The sequence below is a fragment of the Psammomys obesus genome, unplaced genomic scaffold, assembly GCF_907164565.1.
Source record: "Psammomys obesus unplaced genomic scaffold, mPsaObe1.curated_primary_1811, whole genome shotgun sequence".
NCBI classification, from domain to species: Eukaryota; Metazoa; Chordata; class Mammalia; order Rodentia; family Muridae; genus Psammomys; species Psammomys obesus.
The window spans coordinates 221,149-246,791 of NW_026596091.1; the positions used below are offsets into that span (position 1 = coordinate 221,149).

The 25,643-nt window shown below is 42.0% G+C and overlaps 2 protein-coding genes across 2 annotated transcripts in view; one reads left to right on the forward strand and one right to left on the reverse strand.

The window, feature by feature from the left end:
* The window catches only part of Syn3 (synapsin III), a 501,244-nt gene that overhangs the window by 156,990 nt on the left and 318,611 nt on the right, over window positions 1-25,643 (forward strand). The window contains exons 5-6 of the mRNA XM_055627972.1: window positions 16,842-16,998; window positions 19,671-19,760. Of these exons, the coding sequence (XP_055483947.1) occupies window positions 16,842-16,998; window positions 19,671-19,760 (247 nt within the window). The remainder of the gene's footprint in view (window positions 1-16,841; window positions 16,999-19,670; window positions 19,761-25,643) is intronic.
* Timp3 (TIMP metallopeptidase inhibitor 3) overlaps window positions 21,717-25,643 on the reverse strand; it is a 50,071-nt gene continuing 46,144 nt past the window's right edge. The window contains exon 5 of the mRNA XM_055627973.1: window positions 21,717-25,383. Coding sequence (XP_055483948.1) covers window positions 25,186-25,383 — 198 coding nt within the window. The 3' untranslated portion in view covers window positions 21,717-25,185. The remainder of the gene's footprint in view (window positions 25,384-25,643) is intronic.

Here is a 25,643-nt window from a genome sequence, read left to right on the forward strand (position 1 = left end):
TGTGTGTGTGTGTGTGTGTGTGTGTGTGTGTGTGTGTGTGTGTGTGTTTCTGATGGAAATACAGAACTACATAGATGGATGTTGAGTATGTGTGATCTTTGACTCTGTGGGGGGGTCCCTCAAAGATCTCTCTCTCTTTTTCTCTTTTTCTCTCTCTCTCTCTCTGACACACACACACACCTTAGTGTGCTATTGAATATTTTTAAATCAAATTCCAATATTTTTTATCCACTTAAGGGAACATTTGAACCCCCCAAAAGTGAGTTGGACACCATCACTGCCTCACTCTCCTCTGGAGGCCATAGTCTGACCTTCTACCAGTGTGTTTGGAAGCCAGACAAAAAGGAGTGAGCTGAGTTAGGTCAAGAGGAATGAGTGAGGTGTACTAATTTTAGCATCTTTGATGGATAGTAGTTACAAGATCCCTATTGCCCCTCCTCTGGCACATGCTTGGCAGTGTCCTCCACCTTCCACCCTGTGACAGCTGGGCAGACGCAGACACTAATAGACCTCAGATTGCAATGAAACGCTGGAGGTCTCTGTTGCCTTAAATAGAGGTGTGGGGCATGTTATGGGAAGCCAAGTCTGGAAGAGCTGGGGACCTCACCACTTGTCCTTGGAGGATGCCCAAAACTAGTGTCACTTAAGAGAGCCAGGTTTCTTGCACCCTCAGTGTTGGTGAGCAGAAGTCCTCATCCTCTCCAAAACTAGGCTGTGCCTCCTACCCAGATATCCTCCTGATTCCAGTCCTAGGGACTCATTACTGCTCCATCACATCTGTTAGCCTCTCTTTCTTTTCCTCCCCTCTCCTTTTTTTTGAAGAAATGATTCTTTTCTTCTAATTACTTATATAGCAATGGTATATAGCACTACATGCCAGGCATATCACTACTTATAACAGTATATGAAGCAGGCATTTATCATATGCACTGTAAGGATGGGGAGGCTGGAGCATACTGTACTTTCAATAACATAGTGAGGTTTGCACAGCCATGCCTGGATTTTACATGAATGGTAGAGATCTGAACTTGGATCCTCATTCTTCAGTAGCAGACACTTCACCTGACTGAACCATCTCCCCAGTCCCTGGTGCTATTGTTTCAAGGTCACTTAGAGATTTAAAAAAAAAATGCTACATGATTCTGTAGAGGGCTCACCAAATATTCTCTCTAGAATCTGGCATGGAGACAGGAAGATCCCTAGAATTCACTAGTGAGCCAGCCTAGCTCAATCATTCAGCCCCAGGTTCAGAGGAGATAAAAAAAAAAAAAAGAGGAAACTGGGCAGTGATGGTGCATGCCTTTAATCCCAGCACTTGGATGGTGAAGGCAGAAGGAGAGGCAAGGGTATCTCTATGAGTTCAAGATCACAGCGAGTTTCAGGACAGCTGAGACTAAACAGAGACTCTGTCTCAAAAAACTAAATAAAATAAATAATATGACACAGGATAATGTGACCCTTAGCTTCTACAGAAATACCCATCCACACACAAATGGGCATACAAGAAGATGTACATGCATGTCACACACACATAAACACATGCACACACGAATACCAAAATATTATTTCTGTTTTATTTAGTGTCTATTAAATGCCAGTCATATTTAATTTAGAATCCTCTTTTAAAACATCCCTGCAGGTGGCTTAAAAAAAAAACCTTAACTGACAGACAATAGACAAAAGACATGTCAAAGCGTAGTTAGTAAGCACATGAAGTGAAACCAAACATGGCTGGGAAGATAACAAGAAAATTATATTGAGGTATCAGATTACGATGATGACTCAAACTGTGGGTGATGAGGTATAGTGCTGAACTTGCCTTAGCTGTGATAGTCTGTGAAATGGTGCACATTTGCTATGGAAAACAGTTTGATAGGATTTCAAAGATGTTTTTTCATATGTGTGTTTACCTACATGTATATATGTACACAAATGTGTGCCTTGTCCCTGTGGAGGCCACAAGAGGGTGTTGGATTCCCTGGAGCTAGAGTTGGAAATGACTGTAACTCACTGTTGGGAGCTAGGAACCTCTGACTTCTCTCCAGGAATAGCCACAGCTCTTAAATGTGGAGCCATCTCTCCAGCCTCCTGTTTGAATGGTTTTCTACAGTTAAACATGCATGTACCAGAGGATCCATTCTCTTATGAGATTTTTTTTTCCTCAGAAGAAATAAAACATTCCCACTAAATGATGTGTACAAGAATCTTTAAAACTGCTTTATTCAAAACAATCCCAAGCTGGTGACAAACCAGATATCCATCAGCTAGAGATGTGATGGGCAGAAGGTGGAGCATCAGGTGACAGAGACCTCTCAGAGACAGGATGGAGCAGAAGGGGGCTATTTGCCTTTTGTGCCCAGTTAAACTTCCCCAAAGTTAAGAATTTAGAACACCACATAATTGTCTGCTGGCTGTGTGGCTCAGAGTTCTGGGCAGGCTCGGCTGAGTTTTCTACAAGACTATAACATGGATGCCAGCAGAGGCTCAGCTCTTAGGCAAAGTGGCAGGGAAGCTCTTTACAGGATCATCCAGCTGGTTGTACAAATTTATCTCCTGCATGAACTGGAGGTGTGGTTGTTAGCTGTTTGTTAGCTGGAGTCTTCTCTCAGCCTTTAGAGTCCCCCTTCAGCTCTTAGAGGCCACCTTAGCTCCTAGAGGTTACCCCCAGCTCTGACAAGTCACACTCTGCTCCTAAAGGTCACTTCCAGGTCATCCAGGCAAACTGTATCTTCAGGGGATGGTTAAATAAATTTTAGTAGAGCCATTTGCTTAGACACAATTGAAAATAAAAAAGCTTTTCTATGTTTATGGAAATAGAACAATCCCCATGATCTGATGCTATGTGAGAGCAAAAGTCACAAGAATTCACAGAAGATGCTTAAATCCATGGTTATAAAAAGCACCCCAAGCTCACTGAAAGGACTGTACATTAACCTGTGACTCTTCTAAAACTCCCCACATTTGGTTATGGTCACTTATCATTTAATGAAGGGTATGTTGTATTAGTTACTCTTCTTGTTGCTATGACAAAATGCCTGACAAAAAGCTGATGATGGAAGGGTTAATTTTGGCTCATGGTCTTAGCAGATTTAATCCATCACAGTGAGGGAGGCACAGCAATGGAGACAGGAGCACCTGGTCATGTTGCGTCTACTCAGGAAGCAGAGGGAAATGGCTGCTGACACTTGGCAGACTTCCTCCTGCTTTATTCAGTGTGGGACCCCATCCCACTGAGTGGTACTCAACCCTCTTCAGAGTAGATCTTTTCTCTTCTCTTTAACCTTTCTGGAAGCATGCTCATAGGCACACCTAGAACTGTATGGCCTCGATGATTCTAAATCCAGTCAAGTTGACAGTGGAGTTTAACCACCACAGGCTTGGTCTGAGAATCTCACTGTGGACGAACAATACAAAAATTACTTACATAAGCCTTCTGGACGTGTCACTCAACATGGACTCTTGCTGCAGCAAAGAGATGTCGTATCAGGAGATAGGTGAGACAACTGCCAGGACAACATGGTGGACTATTTAAATTTTATTATAGTAAAATTTTGTTATGAATAGAAGGGACACAATCCAAAATAACGATAAAACTGAAGAATGGTAATTGTAAAACCAAGATCATAGTCACCCGTTAGCATTATGAAGGATGAAATGTGCACATAGTGGCACCATGATTTTACAGACTTGACAGTACAGAAGGTGTACTCATATCAGCATCAGTACTGAGTAATGTATTATGCTCCAGTGTCAGCATGACGATGATGTCACTAGTAATGGATTTTTCAGATTCACTAAAAATCTTTTGGGTAAGTCAAGTTTGATGACCTGAGTGTGTTCCCTGGAGGGTACAAGGAGAGAACCAAGCACCACAACTTGTCTTGTGACTTCTACATGTGCATGGTGGTGCATAAACATGTGCACATATGTAAAAATAACTGTAATAAAACATTAAAATATTTGTGTTTATGTGTGTCTCTGTGTGTGCTTATATATCTCTCAAGTGGAATATATTTACGTTGCGTGCACATGTGTGTGCTGGCATATTGTGAGCATAGAGGAAAACTTCAGGTATCATTCCTCTGGTGCAAACATCTTGTATTTTAACACGGGGTTTCTCATGTTAGCCAGGGTTTCAAATGGTTAGCCAGGAGCTAACCATTTAGGCTAGATTGGTTGGCTCCTGGGATCCACCTGTCTCTGCATCCCCAGCACTGGCATTACAAGTGTGTACCACCACACAAGCTTTTCTGCATTGGCCCGGGGATTGAGTCAAGCAGTTTACTAACTAAGTCCTTTCTCCAGCCCACCACTTAACTTTTCTAGGATCACCCTGACACATGTGGCCTTTGACTATCTATCAGAATACTTGGGGATGAATGAGAAGGAGGAAGGACTGGGTTAGAATCATTCTGAAGGCTTCTTGTGGATTCTAATGTCTAACTGAGACAGAGGATCCCTTTGCCCCTCTGCTGGATCTATCAGTTCCCAAAACAGAAGAGAAAGAGCTCCAGGCACATCTAGTGAATCTAGTGGGCATTCAAACTGGAAGCAGCCAACATACTATATTAAGGAGTTCCTATCCACAGTTTAAGGTGAAGCTGGAAGCATTTATGCTGGAACCTTTGGCTGGGTGATGTCCTGAAAATCACTGCCATGTGTTTCCAGCAGGGTAGGCAGGGCCCACTTTCATTTTCTGCCCCTCCACAGCCTTCTCTGTGCAGAGCGGTCCTCACCCATCCCTGCCCCCTGAGTTGCTCCCATTAGTCTCATCATTTCATTGAATCTCTGAAATCTTTGTAATTGGCAAGGTTCTAGACATGCAGATAGGCATGATGTGTGTGTGTCCTAAGGGCCATGGTGGGGCTGGAGAAGAAACAGTGCAGAGGAATCATGTCTCAGAAGAAGGAAGGAAGAAAGGGCTTCTGAGGAAAAATAGTGCCAACACTGAGCCTCTTTTCATTTCATTTTTTTATTTTTCATTAATTTATTTAATCATTTTAATCATTCCTTCCCTCTCTGAGGAAACATTCATGGTATCTTGTTTCTCAAGAGGGAAGTTGTCTTATGAAGAAGCTCGCCATGAAGGAAGAGGGGAAACCTTGGAATATGGCAGGAAGGATATGACCTATGATCCCTGACAGGACTTTTGAGGACCGTGGGGTAGATGAGGATTGTAGGCAGTGGCCAACCTGGAAGTTCTGAACCCCAGGCCCCAGCCTGGTTAGGGGATAAAGATGTTTTTCTAGAATTCTGTACCCACTAGTGTGTATTTTTTGATCAAAGTGCTGAGTGGTCCCTGGCTAGATGGTTATTACCTGACGGCAACAAGCACATGACTTGTCGGCATAGATCTCCATGAGAGAAGGCTCAGGGCACACATCTCTGCTAGCTCCTGTCTCTTGTCTGAAATGTGCTATCCTGTCACTCCAGGGCAAAATATTATTATTATCATTTTATCTCAAAATGGTTCTACCTCTCCCACATTCCTACATATCTCTCACATTGTTCCAGCCATGCCAAGAAGGAACAGCTGCTAGGAGGCCCACCTCTCAACAGCTGCCTTATCTCCTGGATGAATAATGTCCCCTTCCCCAGCAACAGTGGCCTGGCAGGAGGCCCATGGTACTGCAGCCTGCTGAGAGCCCTCAGAGCTAAGGCAGCTGTGGGAAAAGAATGAACACCCCAGGACCCACGTAGATGGGGCTGAGTCCTCTATATCTCCAAGCCTGGAGGCCCGAAGCACCAGTGAACCTCATCTTACAAGCAGCCTGACTAATGTACCTCAACACCCTGCTAGGGAAACAGAAGCACTTCAGGAATGGGAATGGGAACTGTTTATGAACCATAATTAGTTTCATATTCTGGGAATGTATTTAACTACCCCAGGTCTGAATTTTCCTCATCTGCAAAGTGGGTTGAAATGAATATTGCATAAAAGCTGTGGGTTGGTTGTCTGCTCAGCTCTGTGACAGCCAGGGCATCCAGAAAGCAACATAGTTTAGTGACACTACAGCCAGGGCCTTCTCTGTCACTAGAGCTGAGGATAACAGTATATCCAGACAACTGAAAAGCTAGCATAGCTCCCTAACCCCATCCCCACCTGCTACAGAGTCAGTAACAGATTTCCATGGCTATAACCCAGCCCGTTTCTGCAAGCAGGTTATGCTCCAGGTCCCCCTGTGAATCCCAAACACCATATTAGTCAACAGAATTCCTTTCCTCTGTTTTTGTCTCCCATCGTTGAGTCACATGCTTCCAAACTCTGTTTTGGGTTCCTCATGTTGGAAACCCTGGACAGGGGAAGCACTACCTTCATAGACGTTGAATGTGAGGATCCTAGGAGATGAGGCTTATAAGTGACCGTTCCTCAGCTAGTGACCCACAGTGAGTCCTGGTGGTTCTTGATAAAATTCCAACATGAGGGACTGCACCAAGGAACATGGATGCTAGGAGCAGGGACTGAAAGCTAATTTCCCAAGGTGGAGAGCTTCCGAAAGGCCCTCGGGTTCTTCTAGTTAAACTATTTCTACCAGTGAGGAAAGAAGGGTGCTGAGGGGAGAAATGAGCCAAGGACAATTGGGGTTAGATAAGAGATTGATTTTCCCCATTATTTTTGTTATTTGTCATCTTCCAATCACTTTTAATGTTATTTTTTCAAGTGTCTTTCATGTTACACATACCAGTACATTGGTTAGAGAAGCTGTGTCCATTGTGCATTTGTTCTGATATGGACCTGTTTGTTCGAACCTGCTAGGAAGCCAAGAAATGCATGTTCTCAAGTCCCAGAAGCATCAGGGCCTGGTGTTCATGCCAACTATCCCAGCACTCAGAGGCTGAGATGGGGATGCCTGCAAGCTTGAGGCCACCCTAAGGTATATAGTGAGTTCCAGGTCAGACTGGGCTGACCTAGTGAGACCTTATCTCAAAAAACTAAGATAAAACAAAACAAACAGTAGGGAGGCAGAGACAGGTGAATCACTGGGGCTTACTGGGAAGCTAGCCTAGCCTCCTTGCTGAGTTTCAGGCTAATGAGAGACCCCTGTCTCACAAAAACAACTCCCTGAGTTGACCTCTGGCCTCCACACATAGGAACACACACACAGCAACTCTCAGTGGAATTTGTTCTTACTTGATTAATTTCCCGTGCCTTAGTTTCTTAAAAACTAGGGGTTTTAATAGGCTCCACATTATAAGGTCATCTTGAGGAACAAATTTAGTGATATTAAAGATAATAAGAAGTGCCTAGAGATGAGTTCCAGCACAGAGGAAGTAATTTTTTTTTATTGCCTGTGAGGACAAGGTGGGAGAAGTTGCTAAATGAATAGAGCTCCACAGTGCACTAGGTGATGTCTGAAGAAATTTTTGGTTGTCCCAAATGAGCATGGTTTTGCAACTGCAGCTAGTGGCTAGAAGCTAGAGATGTTCTCTAATTTCCTCTGATGCATAGGAAAACTCCCAGGCATTCCACTGAGTTTGAGAAGCCAGTGGCTGCAAGGACTGGTTGGTTGGCTTCACTCATAAGAGCTGTGTGATTTTGGGACGTTCTCTAATAGCTCTGTGCCCCAGTTTTCTCACAGGTTTTCTTTTTGATGCTAAAATGAAAGCTTGGGCTAGGACTTCCTAATATAGTAGCTATAATCTGAGATCAGATAAAGACAAGAGCAAGCCATTGCCAATTATTTATTTTATGTGTGTTTGTGTGTGGATTTCATATATAAATGTGTGTGCATGTGCCCAGAGACCACAAATCAACCTTAGGTATCATTCTTTAGGTGCTGCCCTCCTAGTTTTTGAAGCAGGGTCTCTCATTGGTCTGGAGCTCCTAGATTCTGCCAGACTGCTGGCTAGGGAGCCACCAGTCTTTGCCTCACCACTGTTAGGATAATATGTGTTTCCTACCACACCTTATGTAGGCATGGCATTCTGAAGGGATCCTAGTGTAGTTTCACTAGGTAGAAGAGGTAATGTCATGAGGGGAAACATGGAGACTGGAATCAGCTGGCACAGACTGTCTTGGCCCAACAGTCTCAACAATGAAGCAAGGCAAGGGTCTAGCAGAGACAGTGGAAGAGACTTGTTTCTTGTCTCTCTATTATTATTTAATTGTATTTCTGTTGTGGAAAAAAATATCCTGACCAAAAGCAACATAGAGGAGGAAAGGGTTTATTTAACTTACTCTTTAAGGTCACCATCCTAATTTCATACACTCTGTCCCAAAGCAACTTGGTGAGGAAAGGGTTTACATGGCTTACAAATCCAGGTCATAATACATGACTGAAGGAAGTCAGGGCAGGAATGAAGGCAGGGACATAAAGAACAAACAAACAGGCAAAAACACTGTTGACTCAGTTTCTCACTCATTTAGCTTTTTGTTTTGTTTTGTTTTTTTCAAGGTAGACTAGGCTGACTCCTATTGGCCTATCTGTCTCCCATGCTTGAACCAAGGGTGTGTGCCACCATGCTTGGCTCCATCTAGCTTTCTTATATTCCATGATCCACAATGGGCTTGTCTATCCTATAGTAATTAATAATCAAGACAAACCACTACAGATGTGCGCATAGACCAATCCCATCTACACAATTCCTACACAATTGGGGCTCTACTAGAGTGTTAACAAGTTGACACTTAGGGTGAACTGGGATAGTACATTATTCCAGGAAAGTAAAAGTAGTAGCTCAAAACATGGTCAAGAGCAGAGAGAAAACAAACACATAGATCATTATTTACTTGATGCTCAGTATTCAGCTCATTTTACCTCCTCTTTTATGGGTCAGGGCCAAGCATAGGGAATGGTGCTACCACAATGGACTAGGGATTCCTACAGCAATTAACAGTCAAGACAATTTCCCATAGTCATGACTCACAGCTTAACCTGGTCTAGATAATTCCTCAGTTAAGACTCTTTCCATGTAATTCTAGGTTGTGTCAAGTTAACCATTAAATCTAAGCAGCATAGTCATCTATCTGTCCATCCATCTACCTATGATCTATAGCTGCCTGACAACTGTAATCTTTGGTTAACATCACATTATAAGAAAAGTGGACATTTTTAAGGAAATACCCGTTCTCCTGCTTACTTCTCATCCCTATACCAAATAAAGTTTTCCATTTCTTCTCTCAAACTGTCATCTTTCAAGACTTTAGAGATAAGACAGGTTATTTTTTTAGATAGTTTTATCCATGTGGCAGTGTTTTAGAGTTTTCTGTGATACATTACAGTTACAGACTTTTCCCTCCAGAATAAAGATAGCCTTTTTCTTCAATCCTGCATATAAAAATGTTCTGTGTTGCTTTATTTTAGTGAAGAAAATAGCTAAAGAAGATCCAACTTTCTATTTCCCATCTTTCTCTTCTTCAAATCACCAGGTTAGCATTTTGGTAAATGTCCATGTTCCTATGTATTGATGAGTTTGTTGTATAATAAAAAAACATGAACATTAATTTTCAGTGCATTTTCATAAGTAAAGATACTCTTTACTTGTTGGGTTTGATAACTGCTGTAGTTTAAATGTACATCTTCCACAAACACATGTGCTAGTATTAACTCCTTTGGGAGTTAGTGAAAAGTTTAGGATGCAACCCTCAACAATTAGATTAGTATCTTTGCTAAGAGACCTGGAGAGCTCCTTCACTCTTTCCTACTCTACCTGGTAAAGGTACAACAAAGAGGCCCAGCCATGAACTGGAAAGTATGGCTTCACTAGCCACTGATTCTTCTGCTTCCTTGACCTTGGATTTCCAGCTTTCAAAACCATATGAAATAAATTTCTATTGTTTATAAGCTACACAGTCTGTGGTATTTTCTTACAATTCCTAGAATAGACTACCACAGGGCTGCTGTTTTGACAAGAGGAGCACAGAAATATGGATGGGTTTATATAGAAGAACAAACTAAGCCAGAAAATCCTAGAAGCTAGTGGAATATGGGACTGCCCAATGAATTGGATTACTGAGGCTGCTGAACACAGCACCATAGGCTCTGTGGCTTAAGTGAGTAGTATGCATCCACTCCTAATTCTGAAGCTCTAATCCTAGAATCAGGGTGTCTGGTCCCATGGAGGTCTCAAGGAGAACATGTTATTACCTCTTCTACCTTCTGACAGTTGTCAGCACAATTGTTGTCCTTGGAATGTTCTAGATTACAAACCTTCATTGCCATCTTTGATTCCTTTATCATTGGTGTTCTCTCTCTCTGTTTCTCTCTCTCGTGTGTTTGTGTGTGTGTGAATAGTTTTCTCTTACAAAGACAGTCATTATTATTATTATTATTATTATTATTATTATTATTATTATCCACTCCTTTGTAGTGTGACCTTGTCTTAACTCAATGCTAACTACAAAGACCTTATTTCCATGTCAACTCACCTTACAGGCAACAAGGGTCAGGATTTCAACCTATGCTTTGTGGAGACATGATTCAGGCCAGGACAGGTAGAATCCCCAGGGTAAAGGACTGAGGAAGAGAATGGAGCCAATTACAAATTCTCTTACATGAAAGAGAAAGAAGAGCCTAGGATGAAGAGACCAAGATCCTGAGAATGGAGATAGGAAACCTGCATTCTTCAACATCCCATGTGTTTTATTAACCTCTAGTACTTAAAGATCCTGGGATTCATGAGAGCAGGCTGCCCATCAGCTCCTTCAAGTCTCTTCCCCACTGGCAGCTTCCCTGTGGGTCCCCCCACCCTGGCTGCAGTATCCTGTTTTCTGCTCCCTCCCAGATTTCTGGTTGGCTGCCACCTAATTTCTTTTGGGCCTGGACTAATTTCTTGCAGGTCCTCAGGAAGCATTGTTAATTGTTAAATACCCCCATCTGGTGAGTTCAGTCCCCACCCTCTTTAAAGGATGCACATTTCCTGTGATTTACACTTGCAGCAAAATGCCTTTATAACGAGCCTTAAGACACAAAGACAGCCCTGATGTTCAGAACTCTTCCCTCCCTTTTGGTGGTTTGCAGTTTCCTGAGCCCCTGGGTTCTAGATTGTACACCAAAGGTTACATGTATAGAAGCAGAGTAGAGAGGGTTCTGGGGAGTATAAACAGTCCGTACGCAACAAGGAGTTTCTCCGCTGGTGTTCACAAAGATCGTAATGTCTGGAGCCTTCCCAGGTCTGGCTAGGAACAGATATGGATGTGATGGAAGAGGCTCTGACCCAAGTCAGCATGATCATCACCTTTTGCCAACTTTAGAAGCTTAAGAATTTGGGATAGTTACAAAATCTCTGTGAAACAGCTGAGAATAATGAGGCTTCTGCTCATTAGCTGAGGTCCCAGGCAAAGACCTGCCAGAATCCATTCTTTCTACTGCAAGGCCTCACATAGTTGAAGGAATTATAACACTTCTCCAGTGGTTCAGAGTGACTCAGCCTTGGGCCCCCTGCCTCTTGACTGCCTCAAGCCCTTGGTAATCCCCAGCAATGTACCATCTGTCCTGTCCTTACCATTTAATTATCTGTCATCGTCAATTTCCTTGGAGTACTGACAGCCACTTCTAAGACATACCTGGGTCCAAGAACTCATATTAAAGTGTAAGGGTGAGATAAAAAGGAACCCCAGCAAGAGTTTTCAGTGCCAACTTATATGGAACTATCAGAGATCCTGCCCAGGTATGAAAGGCACAAGACATGGACCCTGAGGAATTGTAGAAATGAAAAGAAAGCAGTGATGGGTGGCGAGGGAATGCCTTATAATGTTTTACCAATGCTCAACTCTGGTGCTGCTGTACAAGTCTCTGTATTCCAGCCACAGAATTGGTTTCAAACTTAGTTGCTTTGTCCCAGGGTTAGAGCAATATTGATGGCAAACCTACAAGCTGGAATCATTAGAGCCCAAGCAAGAAAGGAGACCTCATGGCTCATTTAGCTAAGAAGATGAAGGTGACTGTAAGCCAGGCTCTGTGGATGTCAGGTACTAGGCAGTCACAGGCAGGAGTTTTATTTCTGTCCCTATAAGACTATAAGAGCATCTATTTTGCAGCAAATGGGATTCTTACAGGTATATATATAAAAAAAAAAACGGTCTCCATCCACTAACTTCTTATATGACAACTCCTTTTCCAAACTACACTTCCTGGACAGCAACTCCAGAGTCTGATGAGGCCATTTCTTAGGGGTCCCAATATTCAGACCAGTTTCTGCCACAGTAACACAACAGTTTGCTAATGGGAGGGAATTTGATCATGAGTTCTGCCTGCCAAAAAAAAAAAAAAAAAAGAAAAAAGAAAGAAAAAAAAAGATATTGGTAGATAAAATAAAAATCCACGATATTCTTCTTGCTCCTTGGAGAAACTTTAAATCACTGTCCATGAAGAAGCTCTACTTCTTTTCAAAGACTTAAGACTTTCTATAAACATCCACCCAGATCTGCCCCAGGTAGAACTGAATATCTTAGGCCACATGAGCATTTCATCCATATTTTGTCACTTCATTTGCTTACTTTTAAAAAAAAATTTTATATATATTTGTTGTATATATATATATATATACAACATATATATGTATGTTGTATGTATATATATATATATATATATATATATATATATATATATATATATACACACACACACACACATTGGATGTAAGAATCAGAAGAGGTCACAGGCATTTCTTCAACAAGACATTCATATAGTTTTACTATAGTCACTTACTCTTCTTACTTCCCCTTTCCATTAATCACATTCATTTTCCACAAACCAGGCAACCTTGTTTCGACTTTCCTATGTCTTATGATTATATAAAATCTATGCTCCCCAAATTAAAGAAAATATATGGTTGATTAAATCTATGCTCCCCAAATTAAAGAAAGTATATGGTCCTTCTGAGTCTGACTTATTTTGCATAACATAATGATTTCTGGTTGTATCCATGTTCCTACAAATAATGTAATTTTGTTCTGGTTTATTGCTGACTAAAACTCCACTTCTTTATGTATTTATTTGTTGATAGGCACCTAGGCTGATTCTATAACTTGGCTATCGTGACTAGGGCCAACATAGTTATTGAATAAACACAAATGTGTTTGATATTTGTTTAGTATCTCCTTCATACACGTGGCTCTAGACTCCTCCGGGTTGCCAGTTCTATAATAGCAGAGATCTTGTTCACATCATCTTGACATCTTCAGTCTATGTTATAGTGCTTGGAAATATCTGGGGACCAGAGGCATGGATGTTTGGAAGATGTGGAGAATGTGGTCATTCTCTAGCTGCATAGAGAAATCAGAATATGGGTTCAAAGGAAGCAGCTACTTGCTACTGGTCATTAATCTGTCTACATTCCTCAGAGCTCTGTCATAGAAGAGCCTGTGCATTCTATGAGGCAGTGACTATGTCTATAGATTGTAACACATGCCTAGCCAGTTCTCATTCACACACTGAATGTGAAAATAACTTCGCACACAGGAGATCAACTTGAGTTCCTTGGGGTTAAAATTTTCTTGTCGTTGCTGATAGTCCTCCATAAATACTGAACATGTATCACTGTAAAGCAACCCCATAGTTACCAGGGTCACATACTATTGCCTGGATACTCTGACCATCAGACTTCGTTTCTTCCCTGTGACTACAAGTAAAGAACTCCCTCCCCTTCACAATGGCCATTCCTTCTCATGTATATTGTTTATTCATTCCTACTTATGCATACTCTCATTAATGTCCTCTTCTAGCCTCTGTGAGCACTGTAGCCATATACTTAGCTCGTCTCCATTCCTCTCCCCGCAGACACATAATTAGGAATAAAAATTTAAAAAAATTAAACACTATTCTATTCTTGGAAGCTTGTCTGGACACTCTCTTCCTAAGCAGAGAAAATTGCTTTTCTTATGAAGTTTCATATTTTTTATTAATGTCTCTGTTATGAATTTTTCACACATCTAAACAAAGCTAGGAGAGTAAATAGCCACCTGAGACCTCTGCTTCCTCAAAGAGGCTTTACCCCTTGCAAGAAACTGAATTCACTGCCATTCTTCTTTGCAATGTAGACCACCTGTCCAGGAGGGGATTCTGACTAAGTGTCTGAACCCTCTAAGCAGCAAAATGGAGAGAATAAGTGAAAGGCAACAGCTGTAAAACTAAGCCAGAGCAAGTGTGGGCCTAACACATTTACATGCCTTTTTAAAAGATGCACCTAGTAAAGACATTACCACCCTCAATGGGGCAAAGGCAGTGCTCCTAACGTGCTGCTGTATGAGAGAGCAAAGTGGAGAACCACAGTTGTTGTTGTTGTTTTTCAACATGGGCAAAGATGTGAGCAGAGTCATAAAAGAAAGACAAAGCCTATTAGCGCTCATCAGAACTGGTTTCTTTGTCTTCCTCTGTGGAATGGTAAGGATAAGGTCAAATGGAAGAGAAAGAGGACCTACCCTATCATTGGACTGGGGGAGGGACATAGGAGAAGGAGGGAAGGTGGGATTATGAGGAGATGGGAGAGGGGGCTACAGCTGGGATAGAAAATAAATAAATTGTAATTAATAAAAATAATTAAAAAAAGAAAAAAATTACAGTAACAATGACCTAGAAAACTAAAAAAAAAAAAAAAAAAGACAAAGCAAATGATTAATTTTTAAAAATAAAAGTCAAATAACAGAGACATGCAGGGTATCTTTTGGGGGATGACTCATCAAATTGAAACACTCATTGTTTACAGGCCAGTAACACTAGCTACTTGAGAGATTAAGGCAGAAAGAACAAGTTCAAGACCAGCCTAGCTTACAGAGGGAGTTCAAGACTTGCCTGGGCAACTTAATGAGATGATGTCTCAAAAGAAAAAAAAAAGTGTAATACATCAATACTAGTGCATGTACTGGTTCTCGATTTAGTCCCCTGTACTGAAAAGAACAACAAAAAGAACAATAAAATAAAATTCCCCGTGATATGGAAATTGGGAAAATGAACCTTGAAACTGCCCTGTGTGTGTGTGTGTGTGTGTATGTGTGTGTGTGTGTACATATGTGCATGCAGGGTTGGGGGGTATCCTTTATGGGCAGTGTGAGGGAATTACCAAAGGAAGAAAGCAGAGTGCTTCCTAGAATGTGCAAGGTCCCAAATATGATTCCCAGCAGTGATTAAAAAGAGGAATGGGAAGAAAAGGAAATAGAGAAGCAGGAAGAGGAGGAAGAAGAAGAAAAGGAAAAGAAAAAAGGAGTGGGGATGGAAAAAGAGGAGCTAGGGGAGGAAGGAGAAAAAAGGGGAGGGGAGGAAGAAAGGAAAAAGAAATAAATGTGTTTTTGAGGTTATTTTGGTCATAGAGGAACTATTCATATCATTGCATTATGTAGAAAATCTTAGAATCATAACTGATAGAAAGCATGAAATCAATTATGTGTATGATGCATGCTGTATATAGTAAAATGCATAGTTGGATCAAAATGTGTATATAAAGATTGTTAGGCATTTTCTCTGCACTTTGTAAAGTCTCCTGCAATTTGTTTACTTCCTTGTACATTCCATGGGTTTTTTGGTAAATCATAAAAGTAGAAAACAATTCTGTTGCAAGTAAGTGCTTCTGATTGCCATCAAATGCCTCCTACATTCTTCCATCTCAGTTGCTCTCATTCCAAGAGTCTAACTTCAGCTTTTCTACACTAAGGCTGACCATGCCTATAAACAAATTGTGAGTTATTCGACAGGCCATAATCTGGTCTAAGTGGTCAGTGGAGATGAGTCACCATTTAATGGAGAAGACGCATTTGCTTTGACAGGAGGGAGAGGTGATGTTCACAGGCATCCCCACCACACCTAACCTTCACATACCTGCCCTGGGGGAGTCAAACAACAGGGCATCCATCTAGAACCAAGGTCAACATGACCTGAGACACATCTACACTGTGCACGTTCTTTTTGTCTGTCCTCAGTGGGAGCGAGTCCTTCTCTGAGAGTTATTTTAGCTTACGTTTGAATTATTTTAAAGAGACAAATTTCTGTGAAGTTAAGGATATGACTTTAGATGAGACAGGCAGATCAGTGGTGCTGTGTTGAGTGTCAACCCTCTGTCCACTGTGAGCCTGTTTTTCCTGTGTGTCTTAAAAGTAAGGAGCCTTAAAATAAGTTGGCCTTTGACAGTGTGAATGGAACACTGTAAATCTGCCAGAATCCAGGGTGTAGGGTAAAAAGCATAAGGGCTTGAACCAAAGGTAACTATCTTGTACACCAGCTTTGTGTTTGGGGGAAGTTAATTTCTCACAACTGCAATCTTCCTACATATAAAGTGGGGAAGCACCACCCTCCCTGAACCCTGTTGTCAAGCATTTACCAGGACCCTTTCTCCAGAGAGGCCTAGCAGAGAACCTGTGTGCACTTGGAGTTTGCCACTTTCCAGGGGCTGCTGTTTAGAAGGTACAAGGCCAGTTTGATTGGAAACCTACAAGGAGGAAGTCCAGACACCAGACAGTTGACAGCTATAGACTTAACCCTTCCATTCCCTGCAACATTCTATTTGAGCAAATTATGAATTTTCCCAAGTTTTAGGATGTACCTCTGAGAAATGGGAGCTGACAGCATCCATACAGAAAGGAAGGCATATATTCTGTATGTTGATCAGAACCTAGCAAAAAGTTATTCCATTGCTTAGTCATCTGAGACAATTTTCCTGGTTATAAATATATTGGCAATTTAGGAAACAGCCTAAAACCCAAACACAAGAAAGTATCTGTTCTTTTTAGTTTACTTGGTTTGTAGCTGGGTAGCTGTGAGTTGTACCTAGTCTTCTCCATCCCCTCTACTACCCTGCTCTTTCAGCTGAGAGCTCCTATGGGTAGGAGTCACATAGGGTCAGGGCTATGACCAGCAAGCCATGGTTATACTGCCATGTGGTGCTATCACTGTTGTTCCTTCTCTTGGCAGGTCATTCAAACCGGACTTCATCCTGGTCCGACAACATGCCTACAGCATGGCTCTGGCTGAAGACTACCGCAGCCTGGTCATCGGCCTCCAGTATGGAGGGCTTCCTGCTGTCAACTCTCTATACTCTGTATACAACTTCTGCAGCAAGCCCTGGGTGGTAGGTGACAGACTAGCCCACCTAAAGGGAACTGGAAAGCATGAGGTGGTCTCCCACCCTGTAAATGGCTCCATTTCCCAACACAGAGCCTCAGCAGGGAGGAGAATCTTATTTAAACAACTGAACAAGCAAATTGACCCCAGGTCTCTTTTGGGAATTGCAGCCTCACAAATATTATGTATAACACATTATGATACAGGATTGTGTTATAGGAACACTAATCTTGATGAAGTATAGCTCTCTTGGTAGAGTCCTGGGCTCAGTCTCCAGTGCTTCATAAACCAGTACTGTTACCTATAATCCCAGTACTTACTAGATGGAGGCAGGAGGATCAAGCAAGGTAATCCTTGGCTATGTAGTAAGAGCTCTAAGGAAGCCCAGGCTACTATGTGAGACCCTGATTCAAACAAAAACAAACATATATTGCTGTTTTTAATATCCTAGTGTAATTTTCTTACAGTTTTTCTTCAAAGTTACTAAACATTTATTGACTATCAGAAAACTGCTACAGGTACCCATGCTATTACTGTAGTTGAAGATGGCATCATCCTTCTGTTATACAGAGAAGAAGGCTTAATTTCAGGCCAGATAGGAACTCTCTGGGACCTTACAGTTAATGAATGGTGAAACCAAACTTTGAAGCCCTCTTTCTCCAGCTTTCACACTTGCTTTCTCCCCATTGACTCAGTAGTCTCCACCACTCATTTCATTTCTCACATTTCCATTCACATGTCATCAAAAACAAAGGGTCTTCCTAAAATACTAGCCCTCCTCCATTCTCTCAGATACTCTCAGGGCCCTAAGTCCACTTGGTTACCCGACACAGACACATGGATCTGCACCTAAATGACATTCCTTTATCTGTCATCTCTCTCGCAATATGAGAGCAGCATAGACAAAGACACATACAGTGATAATACCAGAGTGCCTGCCACTTAATCTCCCATTCTAGTGGAACAGTCTATTAACAAATATGACAACTATGTCATCTGTCCTATGATGCATACCTGGAGAGCGACAAATGAGGCTTATAGGTGTGGAGAAATGCTATGAAATCATTGGTCCACCCTGTTTGGCTGCCTGTCTGTCATTATCTGGGAGAGAAGGGCATTGATTAGTCTGGAGCTAGATTGCCCAAGGCCAAGTTTCTCCACATAATGTGTGCCCGAGAGCCATTGCATTAAACTCTCTGAACTTTGCATCCTTATTTAGAAAAGGATGATAATAATAGGGCCTTCCTGGTTTTCAGTTGGGGCATGTAAAGTGTTTGTAATCGTGGATGCTACACAGCATACTCACAAGAAATAATAATTCTTGCCTCTTACACATGGACTAAGTCTGTATTGGGATGGCGCTCATTATTTGTTGAATGACTATTTATATTAGTTCAATATATGTTAATAGGCTTGTTTGTTGTCATCCTGCCTGTGGTATCCTGGTGTCGTAAGACTAATGGAATCTAAGATTTGAGTGCCATGAAAAGGAAACTGTCCATAGTTTTGACAGCAGCAACTTTATTAGCTATGTCATGTGCTCAGCCCCAAAAAGTAGGAATCTCCACTGTACATAAAAGGAAACTGCTACAGCTCTTCTCCATAACCGACCAGTTTAGCTATGAGTTACACTCCCTCCCTGAACTCTAGTTTTCTCATCTATAAAATGAGGGACACCCCCAAACATCATTTCTTTTATTTCTCAGGTTCTCCACACCCTTTAAAATGACTCTGTGCTGTGCTGCACATGTGAGCTGTTCCCCAAGAGAACACAGGAATCCATTGTAGAATAGGAATTTCCTTAGCTTCCTTGTCTGTCCAAGATCTTAGTATTTGGCTGGCACCAAATATGGCTTTTCTTCTAGCTACCAGGTACCAACCAGGTCCAAGTTCTTCTGGTATCCATCTGTAATTCTCCTTTGCCTTCTGAGTGAATAACATTCTTGATCCAGCCTTTTAAAGCTCATGATGACATATAATAGATCACCCTTTGCTTACTTCCTCACTATCCCCTGCACCTGAGCCCATAACCACGGCAGCTACTGAAGGCCTTCAGAAACAGTGGTCTCTTTGAACACACAGAATATCCTTCTTCTTTTTATGGGATAGGTCCAGGGAGTCTTCCTGATGGCCCCCACTCTCTTCTGTTCCCAAATTCCTCATGCTTCCTAGCAGCACTACCTTAGCATCTCAGCCTTGTAATGTACAATTTAAGAAACTGACATTCAGAAACCTACAGTGACCCCTGCCCCTCCAGGTCTCGTAGATAGTTAGTAACAGTAAATTTGAATAATAGAGTCTGGACTCAGAGGGAACATCATGAAGTGCCTACAGTGCTGTCCTAGAAAGATAGACATTGCAGGCAGAGGGATAGCAGGATTCCTAGAAAATTGTACTGGGGGGCAAGGACCTTGTGTGAAATGACCGAGAATGCAGTTAAGTGCTTGTAAAATGTTGAACTGAAGCCAGTGACTTGCCAACCTTCTAGGTTAGAGGAAGGCACAAGGGGTTAAAAAAGAGAGTGATACCTAGCCACGGAAGATGGCTTTTGATCCTAGTGGTGGACCACAGCTTCTGGAACTTAGCACATGACAGACACTTGACAGCCAGGGTCAAGTACAAGCCAGGATTCTGGTTGGAAACCCTAGCTGGCTAATGATCTCTCCTTTTCTCTCCCAGTTCTCTCAGCTCATTAAGATCTTCCATTCCTTGGGTCCTGAGAAGTTTCCACTAGTGGAGCAAACATTTTTTCCCAACCACAAGCCAATGGTGAGTACCTTTTTAGCTCTGCTTATCTCCATGATGCACGATGACTTTACATGTCTATCTCCTGAGTTTCTCTGGGTATCTCACATCTTGCTTCCTGGTTATCTGGACTCCACAGAGGAGCCTTCATGTGCTTGTGGGAATATCTGGTGTTTCTTGAGGGAGGTTCAACTTTCCTAGGGGAAATTCAGGCAATAGGGTAAGTGACATAGGTACTTGGTATTCTGTGAAACCTTGTTAATTACTAACATATCAAGGGACATCTTGAGCTGGTGTGCTAGAACCAGAGGTTGACCATAAAGGGGAAAACTATTTTTATGGTAAAATGTTATCTCCAGTATACTTCTTCTGGGACTTGGTTTCCACTGTAATTTTAATAAAAGCTGTGATCTTTTATTTGAGCTGATTCTTAAAGAGCAGTGTGCTTACGTGTTTGATTTCCTTTCTTTAGCATGTACCTGTATAATCTCTTGGAGTCACCTGGACCCAAGCTTCACTAGCTATTTGGAAGGTTTAGGCCTAATATCTGTCTGAGTGGGTTGGAGAGTTCTGAGTCCACACTAGAATTCTGATAGAAGAGTTCTGAGCTGCTGGAATCAGCCTACAGCATGCCTGCATTTGATTGCTCATGGTCAGTACATTTGTTCTTTAAGGGAATAGAGGTCTTGGGGAACGAGAGTGGGGTGTAATTACCCTAGCTAGGGACTGTGGTCTGATTGTAGAATCCTAGGCTCTGGCTGCTGAGCTGGACAGGGCCTGTTTGAAGGAAACAACCTAGCCAGGCAGAGGCACTCATGGATTGTCTATTTATTGTACCTACCCATCAGTCACAGCATCCAGGGTATCTGATTGCTGTATAGGTATAGGTAAATCTGAATTATCAAGTTGACATGGATAAAGCACCCAGATTAGTAATGAACTTCCTAGGTGTCTGTCAGGCCTTTGCAGAGATATTTCCAGAGCCAGCAAAGACCCACTTGGAATGAGGGGCTTTTAGCACCATCTGTGAAGTCAAGGGCCAGGATGGGATAAAAGAAAATGGAGGAAGGTTGGAGCTCAAGCATTCTTTTTTAGTCTACCATGATGAAAGCTGCTGGTCCTCCCACAATTTCCTGGGCACAGTGAACTAAATAAAGTCTCTGAAACCAGGATCCCAAACAAAATAAATTATCTCCACCTTAATTTTTTTCTTTCTGGTATTTGGTAACAACAATGACAAAATCAGACTAACATAAAACGTCTAAATATTCTAAGAAAATTCAGGATTTGTCTTCAAAGTAGTTAATTATTAATTGCAGCCCAGTCTACTAATTAGATTTTAGGCAAGAATTTCCTTGAAAGTGGTAGGGCCATAACAGGCTGAGAGTCTGTGTAAGTGGGTGTATAATGTAGTGCCTGACATATGGTGGGTACTCAGAGTGGAGGACCTTTCAAATGGGGACAAAGGCCATGACTGGAACACTGGCAAGGGAGGACTCACTGTTAGGTGGGTGGGGAGCAGTGGAGTGTATCATTGAGTTCTGGGAGGAGCTTACTAGTTGTCCCAGGGTCTCGGAAATTCCTGCCATTCCTAACTAGGAGCTTCACCCAGGATTTCATTTAGACCATTGACATCAAGTATGGCTGCCTAGAAGCTTGTACTCCTCTTCCATCATGGGATCCTCAGGAAGAATAAGGAAATATGAGACAGGTCTCAGGCATATACCACCCACCAGTGATTTGATAGAGATCTCCTGAACCCCAGTAGAATGAGCAAGTGAAGTTAGGGCTGGATTAGCGGGCATAAAGAGCTAAGGATACCTCTCCTGAAATCTCTATTGCAAAAAAGGGCTTAATTGAGGTGTCACAGACTGTAGCCACGAGCCAAAGGAGGGTGTGTGTAGGGATCAGAGGAAAACAGGCAGAATCTGCTGGCAAGCCCTCCAAGACAGGACACAAGAAGGCAAGAGACGGCAGGTATGTGATAGAAATAAAACCACTTTACTGTTTAGAATAAAGGACACACTATAAAAGTGAACATTATGCAACATTACAAGACAATATACATTCACGGAATATAAAATTCATAAATAACATGGAGGAAAACTATAAACCGTGCTACAAAATTTAGCAACAAATACATTCCTTCTACATGGAGTTTTCTCTGGTTGGTTTCTCTTCATCACTACTGGGCTTCAGCACAGCTGACTTACTAGAGAAAAAGTAGACAGAGAATCTAAGGTACCCATGTCCCCAGAGCATGTTTATTTTCTTGGATCCTTTCCTACTCAGCCCAAACAGCCAACTTAGATCTATTGACACCTCTCTCCTGCCTTCTCCCATTACATTGAGCTTCTGCCATTACATTTTTTTAAGTTTCTCTCTGATACAAATACCAGGGTAATATTTTTAAGTAGTGGGAACAAACCACCTAAATGCCACCTTGGTGCAATGCAGGGAAGAGTAATGCTTCCTGAACCCACATTATCTCCTAGACAGATCTACCGCCAAGCACTGTGTCCTTTATTGTTTAAGAAGCATGGCATGAAACAGTATTTGTATGGCAGGGCTAGGGCTGGAGAAGGTAGGCACCTGAGTCTCTTTAAGCTCACACCCTGGCTAGAGCAGAGTCTGGGAAGCAAAAGCTTGTACATAGGAATTTCTTGGTTGGGAGGCAGAAAAGATGCCTGGATGAGACAGAGAGAGAACTTGGAGTCACAGTTGTTATGGCCCTGGACTTTTCAGAAACCATGGCTTCCTGGTTGAGTAGAAAATAGGTCTCCGGAAGTGGGTGGCAGATGACCCAGAGATAGTTGATAAAGAACAAGGACATCAGTGTAGTTTTTGTTTTGTTTTTGTTACTTCTCCTTCTCACCCTTAGGATTCCATGGGAAGGAGTCTGGAGGAGTCTGTTTCTGGTACCTTCTGTTTCCTTTAATCTTCAGTCTAGCTGGTGCTTGAGTCCCAGTATTCTACCCTTCATTCTACTGTAGAATTTGAATCAGAAAAATGACATGTGGGTTTCTTTTTCTTTTTTTTTCTTCTCTTAGACACAGTGTACATATGACAGCCTACACATGACACATGATTTAGCAAAATAAGACATTCACAATATGCTTGAGATATCAAAGTGTCTCAGCTACATAAATGACTTTAAATTATACAGTAAGTGAACAGGTGAAATAAACAAAGCTATAGCTTATAGAAAGCTCAAATACGGGCCTCCGATATGTGACTTTACAAATGACCCCTCCTTGCCCAGGACATCTTGCCAAGGCCTCAACAGCCAACTGGGGTATGGTTCTGCCAATTCGTTTTATCTTCAGGTTAACGTCAGGTGTGTGCCTCATACTCAGGCCTAACCTCGTGTCTCCCTCTAGGAATGAAGTGATTACACAGGGATTGAGACTGACCAAAGACCTCTTGGAAGAGACACTGGGGTGTACATATAGGAGGGCACTTGAGCAGGGGTGATGTTAAGGAGACACTGAGGTTGAAATAAAGAACTCCAAACAGTAAGTTGGAGACTCAATCCTTAAGAACCACTGGCTTGCTGACCTCAGCTCCTTCTGCTGCACACCATGAAAAGGGGTGTCCCTTCTGTTCCCTGTGAGCACAGGGGAAAGCTACAAGGGAATGAAACCAATCACAAGGAAACTTGACATCCATTGCCTGAACTGTCTTCCTGCCTTGCTGGTCTATCAAACACCTGGCCAAAGCATTGGTATGTGTGAGGTGGGGGCAGACACTGGAACTTATTATCGCTCTCTTTCTCTCTCTCTACTTTTAATTGATAACTGTGTTTCCTAAAGTGGAATGAACAGAAGATATGATACTAATAGAGGATAAATAACCATAATCTGAAGAGGCAGAAAGTAATTGTGTTAAATGTCACCACCTTACCATCTCAAACTCTTGTGAAATACAATATCACCTACTATTGGCATTGCATTTTTGACACTACAACTTAAAATAATCTTATTTAATAGCAAAATTTATATTATAGTTTTATTTAAAAACAAAAATACGACACAACAAAAGGCCTATAGTTTGACAGCAGAGCCTGGCTCCTTTAGTGACCAACCATGTTCCTTCTGTGAGGTGACCACCTCAGAAGGTAATGTTCACCCAGTACTGAGCTGGGGAAGAAGTGTATGCTGTCCCCAAAAGCTGGATAGGAAGATTCAACTGAGACTGTACAGGAAGATGTACAACTGTCTCATGTGAAGACCCCTAACCTACACTCACACTTACCTGCCATCAGCTGGCCAGTAAGGCAATTAAATGAAGGGCACCCGAACACAAAGCAGAAGGAAGAAAGGAGATAGAGGGTGATATGATCCTAGTTATAGGGACAAGAGTGTGCTGAGGGTTTCAATTTTTAATTCAGATAAAAAAAAAAGTCAACTTGGAATGTCATAATTTCCCAAACAACAACAAAAGAGATTAAACTAATCGCATATTTAACAGTATTGAATAGAATTCTGTGTCTATAAAAATTAGCTTATAATCCCCTGTGGGTATATGCAAATGTGTACATAAACACGTCCTGCTAGATGACCTAAACACTATTTTGGAAATAGTATTCTCTACTGAAATCTACTTGACTATATCTGTGGATAGTGTGTATTTCTCTGGCAAGCTTCCAGCCAAACTTCCCCAAGAATTCCCAGGAGAATGTCTCATGGGAGGCAGGAGAGGAAAGATGTTCATCTCAGCCCTTTGTCTAAGCTTTTGTACAGCCAGACAGGTTGCCTGCTGATCTCAGGCAAATGTTTAACTATTCACCACCCACCTCTGAAAGTTCTGTTATTCTAACATGGATGCTAGCTTTAGGATCTGAAACATCTGGTTAACCCAAGTATCATGGGGCTGCATAACCCATTCCTACACTTTGACATGCAGATATGGACAGACTATATGATCCAGACACAGTTGTTTAACCTTTGTGTATAAGGTCTTTCAAATACCTAGTATTTATCTACTTGCTGCCCTTTACGTTTTGGGGAACAGTTGGACTTCTGCCAACTTCCTTATCCATGTTCTTTGTGTACTGGGAAAAAGAAGTACATGTGGAAGTGATTCTAGAGAGGAAGAAGAAAGAGGAGTAGCTATTAAATGTCCAAATGGGATAGATTTCTCAATTTTTGTTTTCCTAAAAAAATATAGATTATATATCATGAAGAAGAGGAGTATACATGCCTTATTCTTTCTGGCTTGGCACCAGAGACTCAGTTGGAAATGGGTGATGTCAAAACCAAAAAGAAGGAGTAGGGGAAGAGCAAAGAGGGTATTTCCAAATCAACTCCATAGACATCAGAGACTTTAAGTGTCCCCAATGCTAAATTTGCAAGAAAACAGGCACTAATTTCATTGTCATCATCTGGGAAGAGTTAGTGTCCGGGAGGCTCAGCGGGATAGGAAAGAGGTGAGGTGGGCAGGTCTGGGTTCAGGGGTCTGTGGCATTGCTGATGCTCTTGTCTGGAGGGGCCCATCCTCTGTACCAGCTGCAGTAGCCACCCTTCTGCCGGATGCAGGCATAGTGTTTGGACTGATAGCCAGGGTAGCCAAAATTGGAGAGCATGTCGGTCCAGAGACACTCATTCTTGGAGGTCACAAAGCAAGGCAAGTAGTAGCAGGACTTGATCTGCAGTGATACACAAGCCACAGTTAGATGACTGCACCATGGCAGGGCCATCCTGGATTCAAACCCTAGAGGCCCTGCCCTTTCATGCTGACAATATAGTTACACTAGTACCATACCATTGAGCATCTACCAGACACGGTACCTCTAAACTATTGGTACATTTCTGACTCCTCTCTATAAATAAAGAAATAGAGGCTCAGAAAGCTTAAGCAGTTTTCTCCAGGTTTCACAACCTGTGGGTCCCAAATTTGATGTGGGAG